General features: G+C 40.0%; 1 protein-coding gene across 1 annotated transcript in view; it reads left to right on the forward strand.

Annotated features, from left to right (window-relative positions):
* Positions 1-576: 576 nt before the first annotated feature.
* chrna7a (cholinergic receptor, nicotinic, alpha 7a (neuronal)) overlaps positions 577-13186 on the forward strand; it is a 30819-nt gene continuing 18209 nt past the window's right edge. Inside the window, exons 1-3 of the mRNA XM_017709764.2 lie at positions 577-715; positions 8715-8854; positions 10734-10778. Coding sequence (XP_017565253.1) covers positions 661-715; positions 8715-8854; positions 10734-10778 — 240 coding nt within the window. The 5' untranslated portion in view covers positions 577-660. The remainder of the gene's footprint in view (positions 716-8714; positions 8855-10733; positions 10779-13186) is intronic.

Below are 13186 nucleotides of genomic sequence, written 5' to 3' on the forward strand. Positions count from 1 at the left end.
AAAAGAAGTTTAGAAAGGCGCCGCATGTATATCCGTGATGAAGCTGCTGCGCTCGCCAATCAGTCATCATGCTCTAGCACTAATGCCTGCCTCCTGCTGCCCAAACCCATTTGCTGTTAAAACAAACAAATAAATAAATAAAAAGGAAATATACAGGTAAGATTTCTTTTTTTAGTGAAATAAATCCTTCTACTTTCTAAAGTTAAAGAAAGCCTCTGGGCGAGTGATTAGAAATTATTTTCACTTTTTTAGTAAAATTATTTACTTTTTTTAGCCGTTGAGCTCCATTCACTCCATTCACGTTGAGCTCCATTCACAACCCCCCCCCCCCATGTAGCCCTTAAACTTCACCCTACCTCGCCATCTCAACAAAAATCGGGACACCCTACCCCTAGACGTGAACGCGCAAATCTCATGGCTAAGGGCTAAGTGGCAGAGCTGAGGGGTGAAATGGGACTGGGCCGCGTATTGGAACAGACTCCGAGCATTGGCGCCAAACAGAAAGGGGCGGGGCAGCTGTAGCATAACGGCTCTCTCCCATCTGCCCTCACTTTCCCGCATTCCTCACAGGGACGCAGAACGGTAAGAAGTAAGCTGAGGCGGGGGGATACACGGTTTCAGACGAATTTGGGAGACAATTCCAGCTGTTTTCCCAACAAAATGGGAATTTGGGATCTTGCCCTTTGCCTCGCGGTCACAACCTGTTTATGGAGTGGTAAGTAAAGCGCTTGGCTGCTTCTTGCAGAGAATAACTGCGAATGTCACTGAATCAGCGCTTATTGACTTGGCTCGTGTGTGATTGAGTCAGCTGAGGCGCTTAGTTCACGTTTAAAAGGCTCAGCAGTTCTTCCTGCAGTATGCGTGGGTATTAAGAGTTGTACGGGTTTCAGGGTTTTCTCTCTACTGTATAGCATTTAAGCCCCAGCTGCCTGTCAGTCAGGGCTTTATTAATGTAACCAAAACACTGAGTAACTTGGAGCCTCGGCTAAAGCCTGGGCTGGGTTTGTGGAGTCTGACGAGAAGGTAGGCTGCCTTTATATTATCCAAAAAGATGAAGAGATGCTGAGAGTCTGTGAGGAATAGTTACAGGGCTGGTTGGACCCCCAGTTCACTTGTGTAGAAGCACTTAAAGGGGAATTCCACCAGATATTCAACATTTCGGAATATTTCAGTCATTGAAATGTAAACACAGTCATAAAATGATCCATGGAAGAGGCTCTGATTTCTGCTACAGTGGTGGTGAAAGAAACCAGGGGTCACCATGTCTGCAACACAAATCGAGCCATTTTATTTACTGTCCAAAGCCACCCGTGAACCTACACGTGTCTTCTGAGTTTTTGTGTGTAATGGTGATGTTAAAATAGTCATTCATCTGAAACGGTACGCTTTCTTTCCCCCTAGACACAGTTTTGCCTTACAGCGCCTCGCGTGCCGCCCTCTGCCAGGAATGGGTTAAAATAAATCATATCACAAAACTGTCATAAAGACATGGTCTCAGACGTCAGGCTGTATATATCTAATCACTTCATGTGGTAACCTTCTGTGTGGGAGCTCTTAAAGGTGGATGTCTGGTTCCTATCACCGCCACTGTGAACAATTCTGACTTGAAGTTTCTCTAGAACGGAGCTTTTCACGCCAAACCGTCCTGAATGACTTTGTTTACTTGTTTATTTATCCAGATGATTTTGGAGGTATTGAAAAAAAGCTCTTGGGTGTTTGTCCATCCACAGAGCCCCACTGGTGACGTCCTGTATACATAAAAATAATGTGTGGCCACTACTTAGTAAGGCGTGGGAACAAGATAATTAAGTTGTGGCCATGACATAGTAAGGCATAGTAAGTTGTACGGTGTTCCCATGCCTTATTAAGTCATGGCCACGTATTAGGATTTCGTACCCACACATTAATAAGGCCAAGCCTTATTTTCATTCATATGGGATGATACCAGCATCCATCTGATATTTCCATTTGTTTTCTTGCTGTTGTGCTGTTTCCACTATCAGCCATGCAGAGGTCATAAGTATGTGTATGACCTCCCTTTAACCCGTTCTTCAATGGTCAGGACCGGCACAGGACCGGCACAGAGCAGATATGACTTGCGTGGTGGATAATTCTCAGCACTGCAGTGATGTTCTGCAGTGTGCATTTACTTTCCACTCTGTTGGACACACCTTCCTTTACAGTCCCTCTTGTAGATGTAAAGTTAGAGAGGTTATCTCATATAATTTGCAGCACAGTTTGTATAAATTATTCTCTAGTCCTTCATCAGTGGTCAGTATCTGACAGTAGGACAATGCTGACTGAATATGTTTGATTGGTGGGCTGTTCCCAGCCCTGCAGTGACATAGAGGTGTTTAAAAACTCCAGCAGCTAGGCCTGGGATGTTCATGAAATTGCAGCTTATGATTAACTGCAATACAAATAATTGCAATTCACAATTAACTGGTTAATTGAGCAACTATTACAGTGCAAGCCTAAAGTAGCCCAAACTACCCAAACTGGTATAATTAGCTATCTTGTTGCCAACAGACACAACTCCAGCTGAAATAAACAAACACTATTTACCACTGGCCTCAGCACCAAATCATACGTTAGAACTTCTGTGTTCATAAGACCAACAAACAGAGGAAAACACATCCCATTCACATTCTGCTTGTTGTGGCCACAGTGCTGGACAGTAACTAAGTAAATGTGACCTGTTATTGTACTTAAGTAGTTTTTTCGTGTATCTTACTGAAGTTTTTCCATTTTGTGCGACTTTTCACTTTCACTCCACTGCATTTCAAAGTCAAATGTCTCACTTTTTACTCCACAACATTTTGAGAAATCTGTCGTTCCTTTTGGTTTCTGTGTGTATAAAAATGTAACATGTCAAAACGAAAGAAGCGCAAAGCCAGAACACCAATCAGGGCATAGCAGTCACTTTATTCTGAGCTAGTTTTGACCTGTTGGTCATACTGACCCAGTGCAGCACACGGTTCAGCGTCAGTGCAGCAGTGTAAAGTTTTGGGAGAGTCTATTCAACATAAATGATGGACTAACCTAACTTTGTGTAAATAGAGCACAATATAGAAATATTTCCACATATGCAGTCGAGACTGAGGCATCTTTTTTCTGAATTTATATAAACACTTTCATTTTATAGTAAATTAGTTTTGGCTAGTTTATATTTATGAACAGAGACCTACAGATCAATGTAGTGAAGGAAACGCATTTGAGATCATTTGAAGCTCATTTTTATTATTAAGTTTTTATTAAACTTAAACTTGTATCTAAGTTGTAAATAAATCTTAAACTGAAACTTTGCTTGTTTGTAAAAAATGATTTCAGAGCCACTCAGTTCTACGTGATGGAAACTGTTAACCTTCAGTGTTTTGTCCTTATGATCATTTTAATAGACGTCAGCGTCACTAATTAATGACGTTCTATTAAAAGACTGGTTTACCAAGAGAGACGCTGGAGGACTTTCACCTGAAATGAGTTCATGAAGTGAGTCTTGTTATAAAAATGATAACAGGACATCAAAGTCATAATTACTCTTTTAGTACTTTTACTTTTGATACTTAAGTACATTTGAAGGCAAATACTTTAGTACTTTTACTCAAGTTGAGGTCTGGTGTAAAAACTTCTACTTTTGCTGGAGTAATATTTAACCTTGGGTATCTCTACTTTAACTCAAGTACATGACTTGCGTACTTCATCCACCTCTGGTATAGGATTGTGAAAGTTGTGAAGAATGATGATAATCAGCTTAATTAATTGTGATCAGACGATTATGTGAAGCCAGCCACATTGCTGTGATGGCAAATCATGAAAAGATTTGACCTTGCGACCTTGAAATGATGGATTTTACAGCTGCACGATGTCAGAATCATATGGATATTGGCAGATAATTGCTTTAGAAGATCTGATTGATATTTTAAGCTAATATCCCATGATGTATATATTGTATGATTATGATTGTAAGGGTTTAAAAAGCCAAATATATTGTTGCTGTCACAACAAAACCTAGAAAAAAAAACCTCCAAAAAAAATACAGGAATACAAAAAGAAATTGTCAACTTCCAAAGTAGCACTATAATATTCCAATAATAATGATAATAATAATAATAATAAACAATGAAAATATTCTAAAATATAAAAATATCACATATTATTACCAGTTAATATTACTAGATGTTTTCCCACTAATTCTGGAGTGTTTATGTTGCGCTATTGGTCATTCATGCTTTTGTGCTTATGTTACTGGAAGTTGTGTTCTCCTAAACTGGTGAATATTGATGTAGCAATGTCTGCGTTATTCGACAAGGCCTCAGGGACTCATTGAGGAGCAAAACTGCCTTTTATGCTTAAAAGGCCTCTACAGCCCCATCAGTACCATTTAAAAGCTCCTTTTTAAGCTAGCGCAGGTCCACAGTCTTTGAATCAAATGTTTCCTGTCTCCTCTTGTGGCGGCTTTTATCCTTAATCGAGCACCGTGTGATGGAGTCTTTAATCACAGTTTTTAATTAGTTTTTCATAGGGGGCTTGGACTGCAGTCCCATTTTCCCCCATGTTATTGATATAAATGGAGCCATAAATTTCATTTGCGATTACATTTGATGCTTTGTCTCCATATATAGAATGTAGAGGGACTACATCTCTCTCTTCATCCATTTCTTTCTCGCTCTCTTTGTTTGGAAGAGATAAATCACAAGGCGTGGCTTTGAATTATGCAGAAGCCTGATGTAATCTCCTGAATGGCCTGAGCGAAATTTGATTATGAATGGCTGTGATCTTAAGGGAATTTAGCCTAGCACAATGAAACCCTTTATCTCAGACCTGGCTGCGAGCACAGATGGGTCTGTAAGTGAATGAACTGAAGAGTAAGATGCTGCCTCATGAGGGTTTGATGCAAGCGCAGGTTTTGAGCTTGTGAAGAGAAAAAGACACCAGTAAAGTGTGTAAAGTTTGAGTAAGTTAGTAGTTTGTAAGAGTGTGTGTGTGTGTGTGTGTGTGTGTGTGTGTGTGTGTGTGTGTGTGTGTGTGTATATATATATATATATATATATATATATATATATATATATATATATATATACCTCTCCATAGATCACCACCTTATTGTGATGGAGGGGTTTGCGTGCTTGAATGATCCTAGGAGCTATGTTGTCTGGAGCAAAAGCTCCTGGTAGGGTCTCCCATGGCAAACTGGTCCTAGGTGACAGGTCAGACAAAGTGTGATCCATAATAACCCCTATGAAAAGACAAAAACAGGACTTGTGTACCCTGCCCGGAACAGGGTTACCGGGGGCCCACCCTGGAGCCAGGCCTGGCGGAGGGGCTCGCCCAGCCCGAAGGAGTTACATGAGTCCCCCCTCCCATAGACCCACCACCAATGGGCATTGTTGGCCTGTGGGACACCAGAGGCAGCTGGCAGGTATCGACAGGCCAAGCGATCTGCGGCTTCAGTCGTCGCCAAGGCAAAAACCCGTGTATGGGAGGAGTTTGGTGAGGCCTTGGAAAGTGACTTTAAGTCGGCTCCGAAAAGATTCTGGCAAACCGTTAGGCGACTCAGAAGGGGAAAGCAGTGTGCCACTAGCACTGTATATAGTGGAGATGGTGTGCTGCTGACTTCGACTGAAGACGTCATTGGGCGGTGGAAGGAATACTTTGAGGACCTTCTCAATCCCACCGACATGTTCTCCAGTGAGGAGGCAGAGTCTGGGGACATGGGAATAGGCTTGTCCATTACTGAGGCCGAAGTCGATAAGGTAGTTAAGAAGCTCCTTAGTGGCAAGGCTCCAGGGGTGGATGAGATCCACCCTGAGTCCCTCAAGGCTTTGGATGTTGTGGGGCTGTCTTGGCTGACACACCATTTCAACATTGCGTGGACATCGGGGGCGGTGCCACTGGATTGGCAGACTGGGGTGGTGGTGCCTCTTTTTAAAAAAGGGGACCGGAGGGTGTGTTCCAACTACAGGGGAATCACACTCCTCAGCCTCCCTGGTAAGGTCTATGCAGGGGTACCGGAGAAGAGAGTCCGGCTTATAGTCCACCTCGGATCCAGGAGGAGCAGTGCGGGTTCCACCCTGGTCGTGGAACACTGGACCAACTCTTCACCCTCTCCAGAATTCTGGAGGGTTCATGGGAGTTTGCCCAACCAGTCCACATGTGCTTTGTGGATCTGGAGAAGGCATTTGACTGTGTTCCCCGGGGTATTCTGTGGGAGGTGCTTCGGGACTACGGGGTACATGACTCTTTGATACGAGCCATTCAGGCCCTGTACAAACAAAGCTGGAGTTTGGTTCGCATAGCCAGCAGTAAGTCAGACTCGTTCCCAGTGAGAGTTGGACTCTGTCAGGGCTGCCCTTTGTCACGATTCTATTCATAATTTTTATTTTTTTTTGTATGGTGACCTCAGGGTCACATCGCTGCTGTTAGCAGATGATGTGGTCCTATTGGGGACATCAGGCCACGAACTTCAGCTTTCGCTGGATCGGTTTGCAGCCGAGTGTGAAGCAGCCGAGATGAGAATCAGAACCTCCAAATCCGAGACCATGGTTCTCAGGTGGAAAAGGGTGGAGAGCCCTCTCTGGGTCGGGGATAGGCTCTTGCCTCAAGTGGAGGAGTTCAAGTATCTCGGGGTCTTGTTCACGAGTGATGGTACAAGGGAGATTGACAGGCGGATTGGTGCTGGGTCAGCAGTGATGCGGGCTCTTTACCGGTCTCTTGTGGTAAAGAAAGAGCTCAGTCATAAGACAAGGCTCTCAATTTACCGGTCGATCTACGTTCCCACCCTCACCTATGGTCATGAGCTTTGGGTAATAACCTAAAGAATAAGATCGCGAATACAAGCGGCCGAAAAGAGTTTCCTCCGCAGGGTGTCTGGACTCTCCCTTAGAGATAGGGTGAGAAGTTCGGTCATCCGGGAGGGACTCGGAGTAGAGCCACTGCTTCTTCACGTCGAGAAGAGACAGCTGAGGTGGTTCGGGCATCTGGTTAAGATGCCTCCTGGACGCTTCCCTTGGGAGGTGTCACAGGCAAGTCCACCTGGGAGGAGACCCCGGGCAAGACCCAGGAATGCTGGCATGACTATATCGCCCAGCTGGCCTGGGAGCGCCTCGGAAAGTTTGGGGTTAGGTGCCTTGCTCAAGGGCACTTCAGTCACGTGCTCTCAGCTCAGGGGATCAAACTGGCAAATCTGTTTAAATTGTAATGTGTATCTGATGAAATCTTATAAAACATCTTATTAAGTAAGAGTGTAGCGATACACAAAATTCAAAACTTGATTTTATACAATACAGTTGTGTCTTGATATACAGCAGAAGTTAAGAGTATTTGAAAATGTGCCTCATGTTCATATCAATGCTATCGTAACAAAACCTCATATCTCTAAAATTTTACAGGAGAAGGAAAACAACTACTTTTAATGTAAGTCAGTGAAACCAGACTTTTTTCCAATTAATTTTGGACCGTTTCTTTTGCTTCATTCATAATGAGATTTACAAACAATGTGAAGGGCAACAGGCATTTTCAAATTATGTTAAAAACTGCAAAATGATAACGGTGTAGATATGAGGTTTTGTTCCGACAGCAGTGATATGTTAATATGTTAATGTTTGCACCATGTGTATAGCTGACGTACATGCTTATCAGGGGTGGAACGATGCACATATTTTCAATTTTCAATGTTTTCTGTATTAAAAATCTTAGAAGCTCTTATATTACTACATAGACTGGTGTATCTGTGACAGCCAGAACCAGACAGTCGCAGACAAGGCTAGAGTTAAAAGCTTTTAACTCTGCCAAAGGGTCGTAAAACAGTCGTAAAACAGTCAAAAACCAGAGATCCAAATGGGGCAAGACAATAAGCAAGGCCATAAATGGACACTAGGTCATACACGAGAAAAGTTTAACAGACATAAAGGACCGCTTGGTATGTGCAACGAAATGATGATACTTCGGAAAGTGGAGATACAAACAAACTGGTTTGTTCTTCTACGAATTGCAGTCCAAGTTGGCTGGTTTAGCTGAAATAAATGAGTCCAAGTCCCAAGACTAACATGTCCCTGTGCAGTGAACTATTAGTTGGTTTGTCAGTCCAAATGAAATCCTTATTTGCATTTATTGAAGTGCACTCCATATGATAGTAACAGCTGCTGGAGAGTTTTTACCGGGTCTGAGACCGCAAGCCTTTAAACTCTGAGACGTAGCAGAAAGTCACTGATTAGAGTTCTGAATCAATAGGCTTACGTCCATATGAGCTGGACGAGCTGCTCGAGTTGATTTGCAAGCACTCCTTTTAGCTTCTAATTCACTTTTCCCAATGCTAAAGACTTTCTCTGTATGCAGTTTGCAGCCCTTGATTGCTTCTCTCAGGGTGAAACTCAGCTACTCCAAGAAAAGCAAATTACACTGTCTCAGATAATTAACCTCATCTTTTAACAGAAATACTACGTTACAAGATTGCATTAGTAATTTGAACAAATTAGTAAACACGAATTGGTTCGTACACTTATTATGATTTACAGTAACAAAATATCATTGCTATATTATTCGTATCACTTTTATTAGAGAAATAGAAGCGTGATTGCCATTAACTTTAGCTGTTAACTTCAGTAAATAATGTGATTATACCATTGCGTAGATATGACTGTGTAGTGTACATTGAATTAATTAAATTGATTACCAGAACTACAATAATAACTCTAGACCTAATTCTGTCCACACAGTGTCCCTACAAGGAGAGCATCAAAGGAGACTGTACCGAGATCTGATGAGAGATTACAACCCACTGGAGAGACCTGTGTTTAATGACTCGCACACCCTCACAGTAAATTTCAGCTTCAGCTTGATGCAGATTATGGATGTGGTGAGTTCCATGGCCATGGAATGAGACAGTGCATCTCATTAGGTGGGAGGAAGGATGGCGGGATTGTGCCATTGCTTTTAAATAGCATAATAGTTTACTAGCAGCTGTAAATTTCTTAATGTACATGCATAGTCATTCAGGTAAACAGCTACCACTGCACAATATATTGTTTGCTAATTATCATAGCAGTATTGGCCTTTGCAATACATACGTCATAGAAGGCATGTGCAAATACCCCTCTAACCAATCACTGATTTTGGTCAGTATATATCCAGTAGGGCTACATGGTGTACTGTATCTTTTATCATTAAAACTATATGAGTTTCCATGATACATTAACTTACACATAGAGTGTTAAAATGACATCATCAGATTGGTGGGAAAGCGGCATTAAAAGCTCACCAAGTGCTTCTCTATACCAGGCTTGAGCTCTGCTCTCACACATGGAGGACAGATAAGTTAACCATTTAGCTAAACAGTCAGTTACAGTATATATGTGTGCAGTTCAAACCTGCTCTATCCTGAACTCTCCATGTTCTGTGTAAAATGCATAGACCATGTGGTAAAATGTTTGAAGCAGTGTCACAGTATGGCTACTGTTACAGTAAATCTGCATTATCATTAGAAACTGTTAAAGAAATTCAGTATACATTGACATATATTGTATAGGCTTATGTTGAAATGAAAAAATATCAATTTAAAGTAAGATACCTGACTGCAAACACCAACAGAAAGAAATCCTGACTGGGTTTTTGGCTGAAGTATCGCACATTTCACAGGCAACACGTTCTCCAGGGCGCCATTAGTGTTCATATAGATTTTGATGCTTTATAAGAGCAGTGCTTCATGTCAGTGATGCTGTGCGTCCTTGATCAGTCTTACAGTGCACAAAAACGTGCTTGCACTTCTGATTCATGTGGCTATTTATTGAATGGTACTTTTGTATTTTTTGCTATTTGCTTAAAGGAAAGGTTAGTTAGATTATTGATTAAATAGTAAAGTCAGTACTGAGGGCACATCCAGTCAGAAGCAAGCTTTAATAATCACAATATCCAGCAACTTTATCAAACATCACATTTTATTCATCCAAATCCACTTATCCTCTATTGCTTAGTAAAGGTCTGGCTTTTAGTCCTGTAGTCTGGGTTCAATAAACAATTTGCCTGTCATTTGGCTTCAGTAGATTGCAGAATTACTTTCCGTCCACATTCAGGGAAATGCTGCAGTACATTTAGTATTCAGAAATAACCCTGTCTGATCGCTTAGGTGATAAGAGACCTGATATATTCCAAATCCTTTTCCAGATCTTCTTCCAGAGCACTGAACAGTACAGCTACACATCAGGAATTCATCAGTTTGTTCACTGGACCATGGGATGGGCGATATGGCAATAAAACGTCAAGATTTTTTCATAAGAAATGATAAACATTAGAATATTTAGATATTATGATAAGAAACATACAGAAACCTCCGCAGAGCCATTTTTAAAAATACCAAAAGTGCAGTGAGGCTTGTTCACACTGCGCTGAATTAGATCCAATTAAATAGGACTAATTATACTGTTTTTGTAAATAAACGTTGGCCAGTTGATCTGTGTTCTTTTAGTTTACTTACATTATGATTAGAAAAGCATACGGTGATGTCATTTACCATGATAATGATAAATATTGCCAACCCTGCTGTAACATACTTCTACGCATGCAGTAAATTTGTGCCTGTAATTAGCATCAGTGCCCAAAGCTATAAAAGAAGCCTTACACAGTAATGCAGCCTGTAATGCAGCCTGTAATACAGTTTTTGTCATTGTTTAACATTCAGTGTTCTTTGACTGTGGTTGTTTGACTTTTGTATTTCTTTTGTTAATCATTTCTTAATGCAGGACGAGAAGAATCAAGTTCTCACAACTAACATTTGGCTCCAGCTGGTGAGATGCTATTTATTGTAGTTGAAGGTTGAAATCATTACTACCTTTTTTGCTACATAAAATCCTGCCCATGCTGCACTGAATACACTTGATTCAGTTGTATACAACATTTCTGCATGAATGAATATATCGACACATCGACACAGTTTTTTTATAATTTCTGTTTACTTACTTTTGCTCATTTTAATGTTGATGTGACATTTTATTCATGTAGAAATTATGTATATACTGTACTGTAGTGTGCAGTGTCTTTTCATTGAAACTTTTACTTTGTAAAATCAACACATTCACAGATGTGTCTGTAAATGTCTAAAGTTTAAGGAGGCCGTATCATGGAAGATCAAATTTGCCTTGCTTTTTGAAAAACAAAATGGACTGTATAAACATTATCCATGTGTTCCATTCATTCCCCAGTCCATAGACTCCATGCGAAATCATCTGCCCATTTTAAATGCATTGTTTTTTTTTGATGTGACAAAAATACCTACCTGGTCAACCTAAAACAGTTTAGTTCCTCCTATTTACAGTGAGATAATAAGAAATGTTTCAGCCTGGACTGCTTTTTCAGAAAGGCACAATGTAAGTCAACCAGTCTAAGCAGAGGTCATTTGCATAATCTTAGATGCACAGCTACAAAAATAGCCTGTTCAATGCCTGTGAAAAATGTCCACGCAAAAATAATTATCACAGAAAAATTATAACTTGACCTCAGGACCAACAATAAAATACAAGAGAAATGTAATATTTGGTCCATTTAAACATATCTGTCCTGCACTGCCTCAGGCTATTAGGGTAAGAGGGGATGTTTAGATTTATACTTTGCAGTATTATACTTCTATCAGTTTAAAGTATATCTGGCCCGAATTGTGGATTACAGTCTGTCTTTATAGATGGGTTTAACCTTTATCTGAGCATACTGTGTACTTTCCTGGCTTCGTGACAGTCACATTAAGAAAATTAAGTAGCACACACAAATATTCAGCCAGACACTGTTAAATGTCATGTATCACAGCTAAGGAGAAAGTGTATTATTAAGTTGAGAAAAATGTTGCTTGCAAATTGTGAGTATCATTAAAGGGCTCGTTTCTTACGTTTTCTTATATTTTAATTTTTCCGCTTATATCCTGTGTTCCCATTATATCATTATTATGTTTTATATGTCAAAAACAATCAGAATTCATTTTACACAATCATTTTCCAAACTTTCTTTATCCCTTAAAATTGAACAGGCTGTTTTGTTACTGTCAATCAATCAATCAATCAACCTTTATTTTGACTCAGAAGTACATTGAGGGCAACCCTCATTTTCAATGTAGCCGAGCATTTACAAAATCAGGGATTGACATGACATAGAAAATAGTAACTACATTTAATCATTTTAAATTAAAAGAAATTTTTAAATAACAGTGAATAAAAGATAAAAGTAGATAAAAATAGAACTTGAGATTTTAAATGGTAAGAAATTAAGATCAAAATAGATAAGAAATTAGTAAAGTAATAATACAATATCACAAATAAAAAAAGTAATCATAAAAACTTAAAATAAAATGAGAGGAAATAAATAAATAAATAAAAAGAGATCCAAAAAAAAAAAACTAAGGAGAACTAATACAAAAATAAAAGTTACGAATAAATATAATTAAGTAAAACAGGTACAGGCTGTCTGTAGGTGGTTTGATATTAAAAGTTTAAAATGACTGAGTGACACCAGTGACCTGAGTTTTAGTGTTTCCTGTAGTGAATTCCAGCTCACTGGTGCACTGTGACTAAAAGCAGATTTTCCCAGTTCAGTAAAAACTCGTACCTGGCAGCAGATCCAGTCACTAGAGCGAGTCTGATAATTACTGTTATTTGTATTCATCAGTGAAGTGATGTATTCTGGCAAATGACCGGAAAGTGTCTTATAAATAAAAATCAACCAATGTGTTTCCCTTCGTACTGTTAAAGAGGGCCACCCAACTTTCGCATACAGCTCACAGTGGTGAGTTCTGTATGGATCTCCAGTGATGAACCTCAGGGCAGAGTGATACACTGGGTCCAGTAATTTGAGAGAGCTGGAGGGAGCATATTTATAAATAACGTCACCATAGTCCAGCGCTGATAGTAAAGTTGCTTCAACTAGTCTTTTTCTGGCATGCATGGGGAAACAGGACTTATGTCTGTAAAAATAACCCAGCTTCTGTCGGCATTTACTGACTAATTTATTTATGTGTGGTTTAAAACTGAGTTTATCATCCAGCCATATGCCAAGGTATTTATATTCCGTGACTCTCTCAATAGTGGATCCTGCCAGGGTAGTAATATTTACAGCACTAAAATCAGTATTAAAAGATCTGGAAAAAAGCATGAACTTAGTTTTCGTGGCATTTAAAACTAGTTTGTGCTTATATAGCGCCACCTGCAGAGCA

This window comes from Pygocentrus nattereri, chromosome 15 (assembly GCF_015220715.1).
Source record: "Pygocentrus nattereri isolate fPygNat1 chromosome 15, fPygNat1.pri, whole genome shotgun sequence".
Classification (NCBI taxonomy): Eukaryota; Metazoa; Chordata; class Actinopteri; order Characiformes; family Serrasalmidae; genus Pygocentrus; species Pygocentrus nattereri.